The sequence below is a fragment of the Rhipicephalus sanguineus genome, chromosome 1, assembly GCF_013339695.2.
Source record: "Rhipicephalus sanguineus isolate Rsan-2018 chromosome 1, BIME_Rsan_1.4, whole genome shotgun sequence".
NCBI lineage: Eukaryota > Metazoa > Arthropoda > Arachnida > Ixodida > Ixodidae > Rhipicephalus > Rhipicephalus sanguineus.
The window spans coordinates 32,444,448-32,465,552 of NC_051176.1; the positions used below are offsets into that span (position 1 = coordinate 32,444,448).

Here is a 21,105-nt window from a genome sequence, read left to right on the forward strand (position 1 = left end):
TGTCAAGACAGCGTGACACTATGTCGCTCGATCGTGTCACTCACTAGTATGCACGTTAAAAAATAAAAATGACTTAATCCCATTTGAATAGTACAGAGTACAGTTGAACCACAATATAGCGAAGTAAAAAAAAAAGGCAATTGACGTCGTTATGTCGAAACTTCGTTAAACTGAATCTCGACCTTTCACGCAAGGCATACTTACCGAAGGATTCATTTTACACTGAAAATGCCACAAGAATGCTCGACTAATACGGCAGCCTGAAAAAAAATTGTTTTTGTTTTTCTTTTTTGCGTGAAAAAAATTAATTTTTTTGAGCCTGAGGTCCAGCAACCACTATTGGATGCCTTGAGTGTGTGTCACGTGTAAAGACGATATAAATGTAGGTTTAACGCACTGTGCAATAGCGCTTATTCTGCTGCCACGGCTTGTCAAAACCTCACGTGTTGCCCAGAGCAGTGCAATGCCGATGGTATCATATTACCCAGTCCAACCATTTGCTCTCCATGTACGCGCAACATCGAAAACTGTTGCACGTTAAAAAAAAGTCACAGTGTCACCGTGGGGGCAGAATAATGAATCTGATAGCAACGAACTGGAATTATACCGAAGTACCACTGGGTGTGGTACTTTGTACCACAACCGGTGGTACTTCGTGTCAGACTCACGCAGCCCCCCTCCGGCTCCTATTATCCATGTGCCCATCACGCGAAGGTCGGCTCGTTTCACCTCTGCTTGAGCCTCGTTCGTCGGCAGCGCTCGCACAGTTTCACTCGCACTAGAGCATACGACGCACGGGGTGACGTCATCATGATTTGGACTTGATATGGAAGATCATGGCGAAGGCAAAAAATTCGCCTGGAATGTCTATATATCATTGCTATAGCAAAAAGTTGCTCCATTTAAGCAGCAGTTTCCGTTTAAGAGATTTCCGTTTACTGAGAGTCACTGTACGCACATTTTTTTGGGATTTCTACAAATATAGGTATCCCATAAATTGTTACATCCTACAGCTTTTCCATAGAAACAACTGCTCTGAAATTAATACAGTCGAACCCCTTTATAAGAGACAAATGGGTATAAGAGGCACCAGCTTGCCTACATTGAAACAGGTGTTGATGAGAAAACGCATACGTGGTACCCTGCTTATAAGAGACACCTCGTATAAAAGACAAGAATTGCTCCCCAGTGCGTGTCTTTTATAAAGGGGTCCACCTGTAATTAAAAAGTTAATTATTGAATTTCTGTTAATAACTTCAATGTAACTTTAGGTGCGGCAAAGTATTTCTGTCTCTATGTAGAGTTCGTGTGCAAAGAACACAGGTGCCTGAGTGTCATAGCATATTTATAAAAAAGTCTGTACTGTCTAAAAAAAACATCCTGTACAGCACACATTTACTTGTCTGGCTGCTATGAGCCAAGCAAAAAAACAGGGAAAGTGTTGCCATTTTCGTTAATGCCATTGCAGACATTCGAACAATTTTGTCAACAATTTTATGATGTACATTACTGCTGTCTCAAGATCAGGCATGTGTCTAAAGTTCAGGCAAGTACCATGCCTGAACTTGATTATAGTGTGCAATTCGAAACCGACGCGACAGAATACGCAAAAGCAAACTGGAGTTTGGTGGCACTGCACAGTTTGGTGTCTGCAAACAGAAAGTGAAACGGTGCAACCAGGGTTAGTGCAACTAATTAACTTTCACGGCAACTTTCCACAACTGCTATGCTGTTTGTACTAAATTTGAATCCATTGTGTTCATTTGACAGTTGACAGTTGCGGCGTTCTAACAAGTTCCGATCCCTCGTTGCGCGCAGGTGACGAAAAGGCCGTGTTATTCCATTGATCTAGTTCGTTGCGCAGCGCTTGTCAATGCACCGGTATATTTGATGCGCAATCCGCATGTTTTAACACGCGGGCATAGTATTTTTCAAAAAGGATGATTGCCGAGGGCACCAAAATGAGAATGCGAAGTGACTCGGCAGCCTCGTAATATTTGCATTCCCTTCCTTGTTCGTTGGCGCACGATGGCATGCGGGCACGAAAAGCATGGCCTTCGAGATGCGCGATCTCGTGACGTATTTTTGGTGTTCTCCGTTCTCAGAGGCTACGCTTTTTTCGCGTTTCTCGCCAAAGCAGCATCTGGCTCTGGCTGCCTTCTACAAAGCCACAAGTGTCATCGCTATCGCCAACATGTCGACAGTGGAGAAACGTTTGTTTGTGCAGCGCTGTTGGCGCTGTCTCTTGCGGCATATGAACTTGTGTACATTGTGTACTTGTCGCTTCGTTCTTGATAAATCGTCATTCGAGAGTCGAACATTGTCCCGCTCGTATCGATAAAAATGATGACCGGTGCTTGGAGTGACATCAAGCAAAGCACAGTCGTGCACCGTTTCCTTGCGGGCCTTGGTGCCAGGCGACGCCTTTGGGTGCGTCATGACCGCTGACTACGGCGTACAGTGCGTCAGTGAATTTTGCAACTTCTTACGTTTCCGGGTGCCATATCGGATGGGAGCACAGCGAGCGACTTCATCGGTGCAGACAACAACGCAGCTGTTTCTGACTGCATCGATGCCGAGGTCATAGCTGATGCTGCCGATGGTGCGGAAATGCACCCATGCGGTTTGAATATGCCAATGCCCCCACTAAACCCTTTACCGTGCTACAGAGCTTGCATCGGCGTTCAGCTTCGATCACCGCTGTTGTGGCATAAGGTGCTGAATTTGCTTATTTGGAAATCTTCAATGATATTGACGATGACTTAATGAATTCACGGCGTGCAAGAAGCAAGACAAGTTTGTGGACTACAGTGAAACTTCGATTATACGACTTTCAGGGGACCCCGCAAAATCGTCGTATAATCCGGGCGTCGTATAATCGAAAAACCGAGAATATAGGCAGTGACGGTCATTGTTGCCCCACAACAGCGGACACATAATGCCTAAGAAAGTCCGCAGCACCTACGCTGCTCCGAGGAACGTAGATTAAATTAATTGAAAAAATGACAACCACGCATTTTATCGGAAGTGTGAACGAACCTTTATTTCTCACTTTTTAAAAAAATCTGTGATTTTCTCCTGAGAGTTTGCCCAGCCACGACGCATCAGCTTTCTTTCGATAGCTGCAACATCTGGCAGCAAGTCGCCGATCTCGTCGCGTGCGCAAGCAAACCGCCGAATGTGGTCGACGTAGCACAACACGTCTGCGTAAGTCGAAACGTCGTCCATCTCTTCCTCGTCGGAAGTTCCCGCAGTGTCGGGACGCACAGTTTCGATAATGTCATCCAGCGGCACTTCACTGCACACTGCAACGTCGTCGTCGGCACCAACATAATCAGCGAAAGATCCAGGCAGCTCCAGGCTGCCGAACTCTGGTTCGTCGTCAACAGGCACTGCAGCTTCACTGGTAGAACAAGCACCACTTCTATTAAAGCCGCAGTGCCTGAAGGAGTTGGCAATGGTTTCTGGCGTGACTGCGTCCCATGCACTAGCAATGTAATGCATTGCATCAAGCACAGAAAGCTTCTTATCCAACTGCTTGCGTTCCATGCCCGCCAGCCGACGCTGCACCAGAAACTTCCGATATTTCTGTTTCATGCACTTGATGACGCCAGCGTCAAGTGGCTGCAGCTGGCTAGTGCAATTGGGGGGCAGAAATAGAACTTTCACATTTCTCAAATGCGACATATCTGATGGATGGCATGGCGCATTGTCAAGCAGAAGAAGAATCTTTCTGTTCTTAGCCCCCATTTTGGAGTCCAGCTGCTGCAGATATGTAGAAAACACAGCAGCCGTCATCCAGGCTTTCCGGTTCAACGTGTACTGGCACGGCAGCCTTTTCAAATTCTTGAAGCATCGCGGCTTCTCAAACTTGCCGATCACGAGGGCAGGAAGCTTTTCAGAGCCGTCTTCATTAGCGCAAAGCAATACGGTAAGACGCTCTTCGCTTCGCTTACCCCCGTGACAGCTCTCTCCTTTGAATGCCAATGTCTGTTCTGGCTGCATATTATAAAATAATCCAGTTTCGTCCGCGTTGAACACATCGGACGGCTTGTATTCTCGTATCAATTCCGGCAGCAATGCAGTCCACTTTTCTACAGTGTCGGAGCTGACTGACGCACTCTCTCCACAGCAGCGGCTGTACACAACCCCACTGCGTTTTTCAAAGCGATCCAACCAGCCATTGGAGGCTTTAAAGTCGTCAATGCCGCAGCGCAAATCAACTGTCTCAGCCTTCTCCTTCAAAATTGCGCCATCCACGGCAATTCCTGAACTGCGGGCCTGACGCAACCACTCAACGAGGGCCTTCTCCATGGCAGCATATTTGCCATCTTTCGCGGCCTTCCTGTTCAGGCCGAACTTTGCCGCATTTAGTAGGATGCTGTCCTTCTTCGCGAGGATTGTTTTCAGCGACGACTCGGGAATGTTCAGGTCGCGGGCAATGCTGGCCTTTGTTGCTCCAATCCGCTTCTCCGCCTCCTCGATTATGCGAAGCTTTTCTCCGAGCGTCAGCGGTTTTCGGTACCGCGACATTGCGAGACGCAGCACTCGCAACCAAGAATTCGAAAGCTTCCTCGCACACCATGTCCGAACACAGAAAATTTTGCACGTGGACACAGCAGCTGCGGCGCAGCACAACCAACCGATGAGGCAAACACGTGAAGGAATGGCTGAATGGCAGCACGGCAATAGGCCTATTCGATTTGCAAGCTTCGACCAATCGCGAGCGGCTAAAACGCCCCAGCCCTCTGGTAGCTAGACAGCGGCGAGTTCCGGTTCCCGCGGCTGTCGCAAATGTTAGTGAAAGTTATCGCATACTAGAAAGCGAGCTCGAATTTATCTGCCATGTTATCTGCTCACAACGGTCACTACAAAACCACCCAAAAGAAGAGAGAGAAAAAAAAAAGGCGACAAGGGAAGTGCGCAGTGCAATGCGACAAAACGAATGCGCTCCGGCTGGCTCCGGCCAACATTGGCTCTGGCTAGGTATGGCCGACCGCGTGTCGAAAAATTGAAGAGGCCCTGTGGTGGCAGCGCAGATACGAACTCGGTTCCTCGGTTTCCCGACTTTTTTCACCCAGCCGCAGTGTGTTTGCGTGCCAGCCCGCGTCATCGTAGGTCTTTTTTTTTCTCGGACAGTCCAGCGAAGCGTCGTACGAGGCGGGGCCGGCGTAAAATTGCGTCGTAAAATTTAATACATTATTTCTATGGGGGTTTTGCCGGGACCAAGCCAATTCGTCGTAAAACGCGGGTCGTCGCAGGACCGGGGGACGTATAATCGAAGTTCCACTGTATTTTCATGCGAAATAAAGTGTGGTAACTTGCAAAAGCAGAAGTTGTCACCTTGTTCTTTAGCATATGTGAGCGAATCATCATGACGGCGCTTTTTACGATTTCCGATAACTGTGTCGAGGCCTGCAGTGCTTTAATTTAAGCCTTAAATACGAATATTTTGTATTTTGAATTCTCGATATATCGAACTATTTCGCGGTCCCCTTCGAGTTCGATATATCCGGGATCGACTGTACCACATTATTGTTCTGAGCTCCAATATGAATGTCTCACCTCATCGGCAGGCTCCAGTCCACTGAATTGGGTGAAAATCTGTTCGAGAGGCTTGCGGCAAACATTGGCCAGGACATTAAGACGACCCCTGCACATAACAAGCATGTTGCAGAAGGCATCACAAGGTGTGCTCTTCAAGCCCAAAACTAGGCCTGCAAAACTTATTACAGCACTTTGAATATTTGGGTGGATATTACAATATTTGAATTCCACTCAAAATTAATGGTAAAATTTCCGAAATGTTAAGATATCCAAAACAAACAAATAGATGAATTTTACTGCATTTAACCCGCCTGAAAAGATGGCTTAACTGCAGTGTGGACTTGCTGTGCAATGAAACCGCCTACTAAAGCAAAATCTGCACTGCTGAAAAGCCACAGTTCATGGTTAAGTGCGCATATTACCTGAGCCCCGATTATTATTATAATAATTATTATTATTGGACTAAGTAGGGCAAATATTAAAATGTAACGTAATTTACCAACTATAACTTGCACCCAACTACTATTCAAATTTGGCTTGAAATTATGCTATACTAATTACCATTGGCTTCAACATCACTTTGAACCAAGAAAATGATGTTTCAACAAGCCTACCTATATGACAAGAAACAAAAGTTCTCCCACTAATGTCTTTATTAGCGTAAAGCAATTCAGCACTTCCACACACACAGTATATACAGTGGAATCCGAGTAAGCGGAAGTTGCTTAAACGTGAAAGAACATGAGCTTGGGCATGTTGGCAATCCATCTTAACACTTATAGTGCACAGAAGGGACAGGAACACAAACATACAACGTGGACGCAGCGCTAACTTCCAACAAATGATTTATTTACGAAGCAGTCACATGAAAAATATAGTAAAAAGCAAGCAACGCACGCAGGCGCATAAGTACGAGATTAGTGTTATTCTTTAAATATCATGACACACGTGAAAGACGTGTAATAATAATATCTGGGGTTTAACGTCCCAAAACCACCATATGATTATGAGAGACGCCGTAGTGGAGGGCTCCGGAAATTTCGACCACCTGGGGTTCTTTAACGTGCACCTAAATCTAAGTACACGGGCCTCGAACATTTTCGCCTCCATCGAAAATGCAGCCGCCGCGGCCGGGATTCGATCCCGCGACCTTCGGGTCAGCAGTCGAGCGCCATAACCACTAGACCACCGTGGCGGGGGTGAAAGACGTGTAGCCAACAAAAGCATGAGAGTAAAAAGATTATTTACAAGATTACCAGGCCATGTGGATGCAAGCATCCTCCTCAGGTCACCCTTCCTATCACTTTCAAAAAATCTAATTCCTTTCTTGTCAGCTCATTTGACGGGGCACTCACGCACATGTCCCCCGAACTAGCGATCTTCGCCACCTCGATGATTTCCTGTGTTGTCTGTGCTGTGCTTCGCCCTATGACACTGCACTGTGAATACATAGGGACGCACCCACAGTTTCTGCAATGAATAGCGAAATGGCCCGCACTTTCAGTGCGCACGTTATTTGCGTGCTCACGCAGCCAGTCATTCACGCACCTTCCTGTTTGTCCGATGTATTTTTTGCCACACGACAACGGAAGCTCATACACGACGTTATTCTCGCACTGAATAAAGCATTCTTTGTGCTTTTTCTCGCAAGTGGGCTTCTCGGAACCGCAATAGCTAGCCTTGCACAGATTGGACAGCTTGTTAGGTGCTGAGAAGATAACCTTAACATTTGCACTGTTGCAATTCTTCTTCAGCCTGTGCGAGACGTTGTGTATGTATGGAATGATCACGTATTTCTGCTTCAGTCGCTCCCTTTCTGGTGAAGCAGAGTGTTCATCCTGGCGAGCTCTTTTTACGGTCTTGAGTAGACCTCCAGCCACGCCCGTGACGATATGCTGCGGAAAACCTGCCTTCTTGAGGAGGGTCTGCTTGAGCCAAAAAGCTAGAACAACGCTTGTGGGGGGCACGAGTGGCAAAGCGCATTTGTTAGGGTTAATTTCGCGATGGCCCGCTGTGATGTGCGCGCATAAGATTCGTGCTGCCTCTGTGTGCTGTGCGCCCCAAAGAGGGGTAGTGACCTGGTGTGATGGGTGTGCTAGAAGACGACGACGAAAAGGCTGCGGCGCGTGGAAAGATCCGCGAACGTGACGAGGTTCGGTGTCGCGTGCTGGCGAAGAAGAGAAAAAAAGGACAGACGGTGTTGCGCGTTCGACGCAGTCGGGTGACCGGGCCCGAGTGTCACGCTCTGGGACGCGGTCCACGAGTTGAAGCTACGGGCTTCACGTGGCCGCTGACGTCCTCCGCCTCCAACGTTTCCCTTCGACATGGTTCGTCGTCAGCCTTCGCAAGCCACCGCTCACCTCCTCAAGGATTCCCGCGACGCTGGTCTCCTCGCATCGCCCTGCATGTTCTACTCTCTGACGGGTGAGCCCGTGTCAGCTGACTTTCGTAAGGACGCTCGCTTCGCAGAAACTGTTTTTTAGTTAATTCTTTCTTTGTTTGCTGTGTTTGCTTTTGTGTGTGTGCCTTTCATTCATGTTTTTATAAAGTGTTAGTCGAAACCTGCAAGCAGCCTCGTCGGTTTGTTGGGAACGTCCACGTTCCCAACATAAAGGTTTTAAGAACCTCACCGTTTAACCATGACAATGACGTCCGCGACAGGACGAGGCTGATTGTAGTTTTACTGATAAAAGAAACATGGATTTATGTGAGCTACACAGCGTCTCTGAGAAGCTAGGCCTAACCGTAGACGAACTAAGGGAGTGGATGCAAGAGGAGCAAGCGCGTGCTCAAGAGGAGCGTGCCGCTGAACGAGATGCAAGGCGCGAGCAGGCTGAGCGCGAGGAGCGCGCATTAGTTTTGGCTCACGAGAAGGCAGCGTTGGAGGAGAGAATTTCTTCACTTCGCTTGCGGGTTTTAGAGGCTGAGAAACGCGGCGGTAGACGCGCTGAGATGACCGCCGTCAATGAGCGTTCCTCCCCCATCGCATGTATGCTCTCGGCACATAAAGCCTGCGTTGGAAGAGAAAGGAGATAAGCTCTGTGCGTCCGCCAGGCTATTCGAAGTCACGCCAACAGAGCAGCACTTGCCTGAAAATAACGTGGACGCACCGAGAATGCTTCCAATGGGCGACCAAGAGACTAGGAAAGGCCTGGTAGAGCCCATGGAAGCAGAGGGCAGCTTTGGGAGCGAGGAACAAGATTTCTTACAGGATGATTTTTGCTTTAGAGCCCCTGAGAGGCCTATCACATTCATTAAAGAGGCAAGTATGCCTCCAAACATTTCTATTGAAGGACGACGCTATGCTGCAGAAGCGGATGACTTGGGCATGGCTGAGAGGCGTAGAAACAACTCACTTCAAATGAGGTTGAGGTTTCCCTTCAGTGAAAGAGGTAAAGAGAGATGCATTCTGCATAGGGAGAGGGAGGCGACTGCTAAAGGGGTTAGCGAAGAATCGAGAAAGCAGTCAGGTGGAAGGAAGTGTGACCTCTGCTCAAAGAAAGAGCTTCGAAACGGTAGTGCTGTGTTTACACAACACTATTCTGGCAGCCGAGAAGCTGATACACCGTGTGTTTCATCAGGTGAGGCACCAGCTATGTCCGTTGTGCCATTGAAGGCGTTTTCGCCTCACCTCGAGAGAGACTGTATTGGCGTGGAGGAGAAAATCATTCAGGCGCGTTCACAGTGGTGCGCGTGGTTCGAACGCCTGCGCGCCAAGTGTCATCATTTGCACGGGATAGCTGCGTTTGCTTTCAAAGCATGCAAGGTGTTCGAATTGGCCGTCTTGCATCCTTTCGTTCGGTGGCGCAGACCTGCGTCTGTGCTGTTGTCAGCCTCAAAGGATGTGAAAGACGCCATTCGTTTCGTGTGGGACGCGATAACTTGAGTGTCGTGTTGAAATAACAGATCATTGTTTTCGTTTGGACTTTCACTTAAGACTGAAATAGGTTGTTTTTTGTGTTGATGATCAGCCATGCATTCTCAAGTGGTCTGCCATTTGAACTCATCGGGAAGCATTCCAACTTTGTAGATCATTGTTTGCTGGCCATGTGTAGTGTACTGTGTGTCATTGTTACGCGCACATGTATTGCCTTTTGTTTATTTTGCATGATAAACAAAAGACTTGAATGGGGGCCTCTGTGATGTGCGCGCATAAGATTCGTGCTGCCTCTGTGTGCTGTGCGCCCCAAAGAGGGGTAGTGACCTGGTGTGATGGGTGTGCTAGAAGACGACGACGAAAAGGCTGTGGCGCGTGGAAAGATCCGCGAACGTGACGAGGTTCGGTGTCGCGTGCTGGCGAAGAAGAGAAAAAAAAGGACAGACGGTGTTGCGCGTTCGACGCAGTCGGGTGACCGGGCCCGCGTGTCACGCTCTGGGACGCGGTCCACGAGTTGAAGCTACGGGCTTCACGTGGCCGCTGACGTCCTCCGTCTCCAACGTTTCCCTTCGACATGGTTCGTCGTCAGCCTTCGCAAGCCACCGCTCACCTCCTCAAGGATTCCCGCGACGCTGGTCTCCTCGCATCGCCCTGCATGTTCTACTCTCTGACGGGTGAGCCCGTGTCAGCTGACTTTCGTAAGGACTCTCGCTTCGCAGAAACTGTTTTTTAGTTCATTCTTTCTTTGTTTGCTGTGTTTGCTTTTGTGTGTGTGCCTTTCGTTCATGTTTTTATAAAGTGTTAGTCGAAACCTGCAAGCAGCCTCGTCGGTTTGTTGGGAACGTCCACGTTCCCAACATAAAGGTTTTAAGAACCTCACCGTTTTCCCATCACACCCGCATAACCAGTTTAGAGTGGCCTGAAGAGATCGGAAGTAATGGCTTATTGGCCCTAGGGTCATACCACCAGCACACTTGTTCGTTACCGAAGAACATCCTTGCGTCAAGGAAGCGCAAAGTGCCGTCTTGTGGCATTTCATGCGTAACTACGAGCGGTTCCAATACATCAGTAAAGTGACCAAGTACAAGAGAAGCTGCAGAATCCAAATTCGCTGAACTTGAATCCAGTACCACAAGGTAGCCGTACACGTAACAAAACACTCTGTTTACACAGGAAATCATCGAGGTGGTGAAGATCGCTAGTTTGGGGGACATATGCGTGAGCGCGCCATCAATCGAGCTGACAAGAAAAGAATTTTATTTTTTAAAGGAGTACTGACATGAATTTAAAAATTTTTCGGATTGTTGCTCTAAATGAAAGCACGGGTGTCGATAACCCTAAAAAGAGTGTCTTGATGCCTGGGGATGCATTGCATGTATTTTTAATACCACTTCTTTCAACCAGCAGTTTCGGTTTCGGTTTCGAGAGGGCGGCTTCATAGTGACGTGTCAAGTCGGCCCGTGACGTCACGGACAGACAGCAACCCACGAAATATGCACCTGCTGTCCTTTGCTGTCAGTCGAACGTGGTTCATGATGAGTGAACTGTCGTCTAGTGCCTCCGACAGCGATTTCTGGGATTTAGGCTGCATGCAGGACCCAGATTTCGCAAACCAAGTGAGCCGACTTGAAACGTCACAGGGCTCTCCATGCGGTGAAGCTGCCTTGCAGATGCTGGGAGATGAAAACTTTAAAAATCAAACTTAAATATTTATACGTGTTTCCCGGATGCGGTGTGGGAGAGCGTTAACACTACATGCCAAGGAAACCAAATTAAAAGTGATAGGAAGGGTGACGTGTGGAGGATGCTTGCGTCCACATGGCCTGGTAATCTTGTAAATATATCTTTGTACTCTCATGCTATCGTTGGCTTCACGTTTTTCACATGTGTCATGATATTTAAATAATAATAATCATCTCATACTTATGGCCCTGCATGCGTTGCTTGCCTCTTCCTATATTTTTCATGTGACTGCTTCGTAAATAAATCACTTGTTAGAAGTTAGCGCTGTGTCCACGTTGTATCTTTGTGTTCCAGTCCCTTCTGTGCGCTATACAGTAAAAGCTCATTAATTCGACACCCGTTAATTCGGAAATTAGGATAATTCAGACGGCTCGATTGGTCTCGGCCAAAGTGCATGTTAATCTATAGGACCAAACCTTCGTTAATTTGTCAGAATTCGGCTCCGTACTGCTTAATTCAGACAAATGCTGCCGCTACACAAAAGTGTGGTAAAGCAGCGCTGGCACCACTGGAGTGAAACCGAAACCTGAGTGGCATCGCCATCGCCATGCAGCGTCACCGAATGTCGGCGTCTTCTTTCTGCGCTCCACTGCACCTCCGACGACATTTTCCCTTGTGTTGTCATGTCGGCACCGTCTCTTCTTGCAGAGTTCTCCTTTTTTTTTTTTTTCCGTTGTGACCGTATTTGCATGCCATCACCATTGTGCGCTACAGTGATGGCAGCGCCGAAAAAGCGGCAGAAGTACGAAGCGAAGAACTTGACAACTAAAGTGGAAATTTTGGAAGCTCTGAAGAACGGCGAATCGCGACAGCACGTTATGACCAAGTACAACGTGAAGCGGATCACGTTGGGAACGTACGTGAAAAATGAACAACAGATTCTACAAGCCTTCGAAAACGAGAAGTTTGTAATGTCAGCCGGAATCTGCGCGAAAATGCAGACGACCATTACAAAATACTTCAGCAAATAAAGGTATGCTTCTCCAACTTGATTTTAATGTTGTTTTTTCTGTTCATTCGTTAATTCGGCATTCGGTTAATTCGGACCTCTTTTCCGGTCCCTTGAAATGCAAATTAACGAGCTTTTACTAGGTGTTAGGATGCTTAAACGTAACTGCCTCTAATTTGGTTGGTTTCGTATTCGAGTGCTGTGCCCCGATACATCTTTCTCAGTAAATGAAACTTCTCCTAAATGAAATATATTTTCTCTGTCCTTTTAGGTTCCATTTAAGGGGGCAGACTCATTTTAGACATTTTTTTGTTATTTCTTCAGTGATCTTGATGAAACTGTGCACACTTGTGCAGTTTTTTCTGCTGATTTCAAATATGTAATTACTTTTCCTGTAACTCATCTCGTTCCCGAGATACCTTAAGTTCACCCCCCATTGTTTAAGGCCTCAGTAGAAAAAAATTTGCTTAATTAAAAGCGACATTTAAGATATGGCAACATATATTAATGACTAAAGATTGAAACGATGCAAGCAGTTTTCTATTTTTGCCTTTTTTTTAGCTATTTTACAGCAGAATGAACTTTACATTCTAAAAAGCACTTGGCAACATATTACAATTTTGATGAGTAATTAATTAAAAAGGCATGGGCTCTAAATTCCATTCTCATACTTGGATTCTATACGCATACAGGTTTCCATTGCAAAAAGAATTATTGTTCTGCCTGCCCTAGCTGCCGAGATATCGAGGCCTCAAGATTGAACATAGTCATAAATTTGCATTTTGAGAAAAATGGAAAAAACAAAAAACACACAGTTTATTAAAAAACCACAATGAGAATGAGCATATTTTTCAATGCAGATGCTAATAGCCACCAGGAACATAATCGGATTGATGCTTAGCACTGTAGTGGCGCTTCTTCAGTGCTCGCTGCACATTCTCAGAACTCAGAACTGCCTTCGGTCCAAGTTCACATCCGGCACAGTAATTGCTCAGAACTACATAGTCCAGCACAAGCCCAGTGAAGAGCTCGATCACTGCCCCCACGGCTATGTGGGATGAGTGCCCGCGCGTCATCCACGAGCCGTCATAAGAAACTGCAATATTGTCGGAATTGTCAATATGCAGTTCCTTATACAGCTCGCGAACTGCACTCGCGCACTCGCCTGTGACTTTTACGGCCGCGCGGTTGGCTGCAGGCGTCAATTTCCGCTTTACGTATCCTTGCCACGTTTTCTTATGGAGACCGCGATGGGAAATGTTCATAGTCGAAAAGATATCGTTCATTGCAGCTTGACGGTTCCCAGTGGCCTGCATGGCTCGAGTGGCGAGAATGTTGATGGCGAACGGTTTCACTTTTTGATCACAATCCACCCGCGGAGAGCTCCATGCTTGCGCGATGTCACCACAGTTCACGCAGCACGCACACATTTTTACGGCAAGGCCGTACTCTCTGTCCCGTTTATAGATGCTGACGCTGCCGTTGCAGACTTTACATTTCATAGCATCCAACAGTGGACCCATGCAGCCGAGATCGGCAATTATGAAACTTGCCTCTTCGCTCGGCACCGCAGGAGCAGCGCCGGCCGGTGCGTCGTTTTTCAGAAAATCAAATTTTCTTTTCGACGCGGCCGTTGATGCAAGGTCGCGTAGCCTCGAATCAGCTTTCGTCTGCCTTTCCCGCAGCTCTGATTGCGTTAGCAAGGTTGTATCGCGGCGGACGCGGACGCTGCCTTGCGAAGCGTCGCTGGCCGTCAGGCCCGCTAGGCCTAACTCTCCGTTAGCTGCCTCGGGCGGCTCGGCGAATCCTTCGCTGTCGGCGGACGAGCTGGGTGATGCAGAGTCTCGATGTTCTCCTGCGCGCTCCGTTGCCAGCGATGTGTCGTCTATAGGAGCATCAGGAGCATCGCAGGCTGGCGGGCCTGACGGGCTTGCATCGGCAGCAGCGGCGGGCGACCCATCTCGTTCGTCGTCGACACTTCTCGCTAACAAACGCGCCTTGAAGTTATTCGCTTGCGACTTTTTTCTTTTTTTGCCAAACTTATGCCGCGAATGGAACTTCCGCGCTGATCCAGGCATTGCAACAACTTGGGTCGCGAGCACGCTAGCAACTCCGGTCGGCGGTCGAAGAACAGGCAAAATGGCGGCGCAACAAGTGTTTGCGCGCTGTTGCCGCCCCAAGCAGACGATGCGAGACGCGCTCAGCCAATGAAATGGCCAGCTCGCGGTCACGTGCGCGTAACAGCCAATAGCATCGCGTACTATGCTTCTTTTTCGGTTGCTTTTTTTTCTCCAACCAATGAGCGGAGCGAAGAGGCATGAGCGGGAATTTGTAGACGAAGAAACGCTCTTTCAAACGAGACAAAGGTCGCGGCTATGGCGTTCGTCAAACGGCTGCTCCACGTCGCGAGAAAAGTGGTGTTTTTCGTCGGATTCTGCGCAAATCGAGCTCGCGCGTCTTCTTTGAAGTGATATAACAAGTAAATTATCGCTTCCTCGAGTCTGAAAATTGGCAGGCAGATGGAAAAATGCTCGCAGAATTCAAAAATGCCATTAGAAAAAAACCGATTTCTTTGCGATTTTTCGGTCCCAAAGACCCGGCCGCCCCCTTAAATAGAGATTCTACTGTGCACGTAACTTCAGTTTTTTTTTTTCCAAAGCACACGCACAGCAGGTGCGTGTGCTTGGAAAAGCTACTATGCTACTATGCTCGTTGTACTTTCCTGGCATTGAATTTTTATGGACGTGTGATCTACACACTCCAGAAGAATCAAACCCGTGTCCTTTCGCTCCACAGCAAAATGCCAAAGACAGCACAGTAACAACTCATTGATTCGAACTCGGTTATTTCGAAATCCCGCTTAATTCGAAGGATTTCTGGGGTCCCATATTTTGCAATGTAAATATGAGTGGATAATTTGAAGTGGCGGTCAGCACCAGTCCGGTCAATTCAGAAACTTTCAGTGTGATGTGCCAATTCCCAATCAAGATTTTGCCGCAAATCCGCGAAAATGACGGCCCTTAGGAGCCACAAAGCAATGCAGTGTAGCGATACTAATGAGTGACAGGTGCAGCATCACAGCCTCACTGCTGCCAGCGCAAAAAAAAGGAAAAAGCGGTCTCGTGGCCAGCTAAAATGTGCGCCTGTGGAAAAGACGTGCTTCACTACAACAGAGCGGCGACACGCGGGCAGCGTGACGCACACTGCTCGCAACATCAGCGCGTCATGGTTTACCCATTCTTTCTGGGAAAAGAAAAAATAATAAAGGGTACTCTGACGGAATTTATGATGTATGCAAACATCCGATTGGTGGTTGCTCCACCAATCTGCGTACTTGCACTGCTGGTGGAGTTCTTGCCAGCAACGCCTACTTCGAAAACTCGGTTCAAAAACACCAGTGATCATGTTTTCCAGCCAGAACAAATTGCGAATTCCGTCACACTGGCCATTATTAAATTCTTTATTGTACCAAAAAGAAATAAAAAATGGGTGAATGGTCGTATCACGACGCGCTGACGCTGTGACATGCTTCCCGCGTGTCAAGACTGTGTTGCTTCAGTGAAGCAAGTCTTCTTTTCCGAAGGTGCATTTCAGCTAAACACGAGACAAATTTTTTTTCTTTTTTTTTCTTTTTGCTGGCAGTAGCGAGGTCCGCCGTTTGCCAGATTTGCCAATTTGCCAGATTGCCAATCAGTTGAATAAATAACTTCCGTAAGCTTGTGGGAATATTCGAGCACTTCGAATATTCGAACGAATACAGTTGAAACCCGCAATAACGAAATCGGCGGGGAAAGCACGGAATTTCGCTATTGCGGGAATTTCGTTGGCGCGAGAATGCGGCAGAAAAGACATGGAATTTACAAAAAACACATTTTATTCCCAAAAGTCAGTAAGTTTGTTTTTCCGGGCCTTGCCATGCAGCAATTTCATGCCTCTCGATCGGTAATCACGTTTGCACCGGCACAAAGTTCGCCCCATGCACTGGTCAGTGACGGCGGCACCAAGGTCGATCCAAATGGGTCGCGAAGCTTCGGGCGTAAAGCGGTTCAGAATCTATTGCCAACGACACCAGCAAGGAGAATTATGGGTGCTGCGATTGAAGCGCGACTATGTTTAGAGAGAACAAACACTAATACCAAAAAACCAAGTTTTATTCAAGGGCGAAGCAATCTTAATGTTTTACAAATTACATTTATTTCGTGAACAATATTATGTAGGTACAATGTGCCAAGAATGTAGGATAGTGTTTAATTATTACGAAAAACCTTTTTCTTAGCGCCCCCTGAAGAGAGGCGCACGTCATTGTTATTCAGTGCAGCCCTTGCGGTGCATCGAAAGGCGCGCTCGTAAACTCGTCTGCAACGACACGCCCCCTCACGTGTTCTGGTGTTTCGCACTTGCATGCGTAATGTGAATTATTGTGGTGAGAATTTGATTTTGGTGTTCGCAAAGTTGCGAGGTGCGTTTCATCGTTGGTGAACGTGATGGCTGCAGTTTTCAACGGGCAACGGCACGACGTGGCTAACATTTCACGCCGAACGCTTTCCTCGGTACTCGCGGAAACGATGTGGTGTTCCAAGGATGCAATAGCAATACGCGTATGCCTGGCGAGCCTTCTCTTCTAGATAAGACACCGGGCCAACGGTTCGGAGTAGTGTGCGTGCTGGATTTTCATGGATCAGTATTCCTGCTGCCGGGTTTCCTTCGTGAACACGCAGTGCCTACTTTATTTCCTGCTATCGGTGAGCAGATCGCTAAGTTATATGTCGCGCTACAATTCGCGTGTCTTGATACGTTACACGTAAGGTTAATTTATCGGAACCTAAGGCAAAACATAGTGCATGTAGTGTACGTACTTTCTGTACTTATTGCGACATTTGTTGCGTATTGTGTAGGGTGTGATAAAATTACGTTATTGTGACCATTGAATAAAACTGAAATATCATTATTTGGGCGTGACCAGGAGTCATTTCTCCTCATTAGAACGAAAGCACACATGCAATGCGCTCTTTATGTCCCCTGCGCATGCGCGAAGAACATCAGCAACGTTGCAAACATGAGAGGTACGCTGCTGCCTACTTTATTCACCCTATGGAAGGTGACACCAACGCAGAATAAAAGCTCCAAGACTAAGGTTTCCTAGTAAAGCCAAGGCGAATTTAACGGCGGTACACGTAAACACCGCTGTTTAGTCACTGGTCGATATTAGTTTAGCTAGCGTTGGCTTTAAGCGCACTTGCCAAGGGGACAGACTTTTGGGCTAGTTGGTTTGTTACGTTCATTGAAGCCATAGCGCTGATAAGACAGGGACCACAGAAAGAGGACAGGACGTGCACGTCCTGTCCTCTTCCTGTGGTCCCTGTCTTATGAGCGCTATGGCTTCAATGAACTCGCCAAGGGGTTGCCGGCTCGCCGTAGCGCGAGTCCTTAGCGATAAGGGGCCTAAGAAAAATATTTTGAGGTCAAATTTCGCGCTAGTGACAACAAAATGACGTCACTTTTTACCAGATATTGCATCACATCCGCTTTATTTTTTGTTCCGCCGAAAGTGTTCCCTCCTCACACAGATGGCGCTAAGCCCTATGAGCAGCTGATTAGCCGCCATTTTCTGAACGTATGGGCTTCTATGGAAGCTTCGCTACCATTTACATTTACCTTGGCGGCACTGCGTTGTCACCAGTACCGTCATCAAGTGCACCTACAGGCGAACCTTCTTCCGGCTCCGCTGGATCAGCGGGGATCAGCGCAGAATCTTGGACAGCGAGCTGCGCGCAACGCCGAATTCTTCGACGATGTCCATTTTTTTCCTGCCCCTTTCCACCTCACTGATGATTGCAGTTTTATCTTCCAGCGTGATGAGCTTTAAGTTTTTCGTTGAAGGCGGCATCTTCGCAGGCAGCGAACTTGGACGAAGCAATGGCAACACAAAGTTCACGTTGCACCAAGCGACCAAGAAAACTCTCCACAAATGCCTTTGTTTTCTTTTGTAAACAACGATGGCGGCTGCTTCTCAAGTGCGCTGTAGCGATAGTTTTGAACAATTTAAGTGTGGCATGAATGCATTTCAGCAGTTTTCGAATGTAGTTAATGTTGCGAGAGTAGTTTTGAACAATTTAAGTGTAGCATGAATGCATTTCAGCAGTTTTCGAATGTAGTTAATGTTGCGAGAGTAGATTATTTGCGCACTCCTGTTTCAAAAATTTCGTTAATGAGGGACTGCGGTATTAATATCTTTCGTAGTCGCGAGTTACGAAATGCATTGACTCCTATGGGCGTTCGTCGGTGCTCCGAAAATATTTCGTTGCGGCGAGAATTTCGTTCCCTCGGGATTTCGTTATCGCGGGTTTCGACTGTATTACAGTATTTGAATTCGTTTTGATTTCAATTTAAATTATTGGAAATTTCGAAGTATTCGAAATGAATGAATAGGTGTATATTACAGTGGACTCTCAGTAAATGGAAATCTCTTAACCCCTTAACTGCTTTGGACGAGCAGAGCTCGTCCTGCCCAAACTGTCCCCAAACTGCTTTGGACGAGCAGAGCTCGTCCTAGCGGAATAGGTACTCCCCTCTAGCGCTCAGGACAAGAGGCGCTCTTCTACAGCTTAGATTGCGTGTAATCCACCAGATGGCAGCATTTACTTGGCAATTTATTTTTCTCCTGCGGAAAGAGCGCGGTTTTTGTATGAAAAGATGGCTTACGGTGGCGGCCACCCACGCATAACTGGCTCGTCAACACGAAAAAGAGGCTTTTCGTTTTCGTCATCTTCTTCGAGTGATGATCATTCGAATACAGATGTTTATCTTGTGTCCGGAAGTGAAGACAGCGAAGGCGGTGAATTGAGCATCTCCTCCGGTGATGATGGAAAACAGCTCGGAAGCGAACATCGCGAATGCTCGCCAGTGGATCCTGCTTGATGGGGACAATCCTCATGTGAAGCCTCCTCGCTTTCCATTCTTGGTCATTCCAGGCAAGACTTTCAACTTGTCATTGCCAGTTGACCTTATGGAATATATTCAGCAGTTTCTTCAAATGTGCTTCGTTTGCTCTCGGAAGCGAGGAGAAAACGGGAAAAAATTGAGAAAGGAAACTCGCTTTTGGTGCAGGAGCTGCAACAGGCCCCCTTGCGTTATTCCGTGTTTTGATTTGACTAAGTATGTGGTACAAATATTTTTTTAACATCGACTAGCTATTTTTTAGTACAATCAGATTCGAAATCAGCAATAAAAAAAATAGGCACTTTTGGTTGGGAAATTTTCAAAAAAATAAAGCACTTAAGGGGTTAAACGGAATTGCTGCTTGAATGGAACTGCCTTTAGTATGATTGGTTTCATACCTGAATGTTTCAACCCAGTTCATGTCTCAGTAAACGGAACTCTTGTTAAACGGAACATATTTTCCTGGTCCCTCCAGGTTCCGTTTAACGAGAGTCTACTGTAATCCTCATGTAACCCCCCCTGTAAAGATGGTTTCACTAAAGTGGAGGAGTGCTACACCGTGAATACACCTTTCCAGGAAAAATACGCACTGCCGCGAAGCCCCACTTCAAGGTTAAATGAACATATTACCCTCACATCGATTCATCATTTTTTCAAGTTTAAAAGCTTCTTATACCGGCTTATACGCTCTAAGTATGGTATATCTTAAAATGTAACATATTTTACAGGTTATCACTTGCATTCTACCGGCAGTCAAATCCTGCTACTATTCAGAGATCCTTCCACTTTCTTTGAACCAAAAAGAATGACATCTGCACATGACTTGTTTCAATTAATAAAAAATACTGTGCAGGTTAGTTGGGTCATGACAAACATGCTCATTTTTCTTTACAATATATTAGAGCTGTGCGAATAGCAAAATTTTGGGTGCGAAGCGAATTCGAATAATAAAGATTGAATTGAGTGCGAATCAAATCGAATAATTTTCGAATAATTTTCGAATATTTCTCAAACATTTTTCGAATAATTCGAAGTGAAATTACAGAAAACGTTGCAGAGAATCCCTAAGTATGTTCTTGTGAGATAGCAACATGAAAGTGTTTTTTTTCGCGAGGTTGATGAAGCGCTGGTGGGGTCATATTTCATAGTTGTCTTTCTTATCAAGAGTGAGGCAATGTAGAGGCCGAATTGTATTTATGTACATGATTTGGTGCAACCAAAGTGTTGCCGACAACACTTTACACGTGATAGGCAGAGATGCCATTTCCTCAGCCTCTCCTTCTCTTTCAAGTTTTGTGGAAGCCCAACTGATGTGGCAGACAAGGGTGTGCTCCCTTCAAGTCCGGAGTTCCAAATTTGCCTCGTAGACGTCGATATATAAGAACATCTGCAATTTTTGATGCTAAAAAGCTTCGGCGTCCGATTTTTCGGACTTCCTGCCCAAATTTCAGGTCCAAAACAGCATTAATTGAGCCTCCAATTCTGCCACATCTTTCATCTCCATATTGGAACCAGCGTTTTCTTGAGTTAATACATTTGCGACCGCAGCGGAGCTTGAAAGGCAGCTTTGCCGCAATACGGGGGTGTGAGGAGGTGAAGCATATTGAAAATCTAGGGACCACTTTCAACCGAACTCTCTCTTGGCCAAGTTCAACCGTAACGGAGTTTGAAAGGCAGCTTTGCCGCAATACGAGAGTGTAATGAGGTGAAGCATATCAAAAATCTGAAGGGGTCACTTTCAACCGGACGTTGACTGCATTTGTCTTTGGGAAGTTCGAATAGTTCGAATAGTAAAATTTCAGTGCGAATCGAATCGAATAGCAAACACTATCCGAAAAATATTCGAAATTTCGAATATTCGCACACCCCTACAATATATGATAGATACTATTCGAATTCGATTTGAAATTATTCGACCAAATCACTACTATTCGCTTCGAACCTAAAATTTACTAGGTATTCGCACATGCCTAAACACCCTGCTTTAATTACAATGCCCCTGAAGTGTAAGACTCCTTGATGGATACAGTTTTCATTGTTTTCTACATTT

The 21,105-nt window shown here is 46.6% G+C and overlaps 1 protein-coding gene across 2 annotated transcripts in view; it reads right to left on the reverse strand.

The window, feature by feature from the left end:
• The window catches only part of LOC119390243 (2-oxoglutarate dehydrogenase complex component E1), a 126,417-nt gene that overhangs the window by 73,845 nt on the left and 31,467 nt on the right, over positions 1-21,105 (reverse strand). For both annotated transcript variants that reach the window (XM_037657826.2, XM_037657819.2), the window contains exon 7: positions 5,566-5,653. In XM_037657826.2, the coding sequence (XP_037513754.1) occupies positions 5,566-5,653 (88 nt within the window). The remainder of the gene's footprint in view (positions 1-5,565; positions 5,654-21,105) is intronic.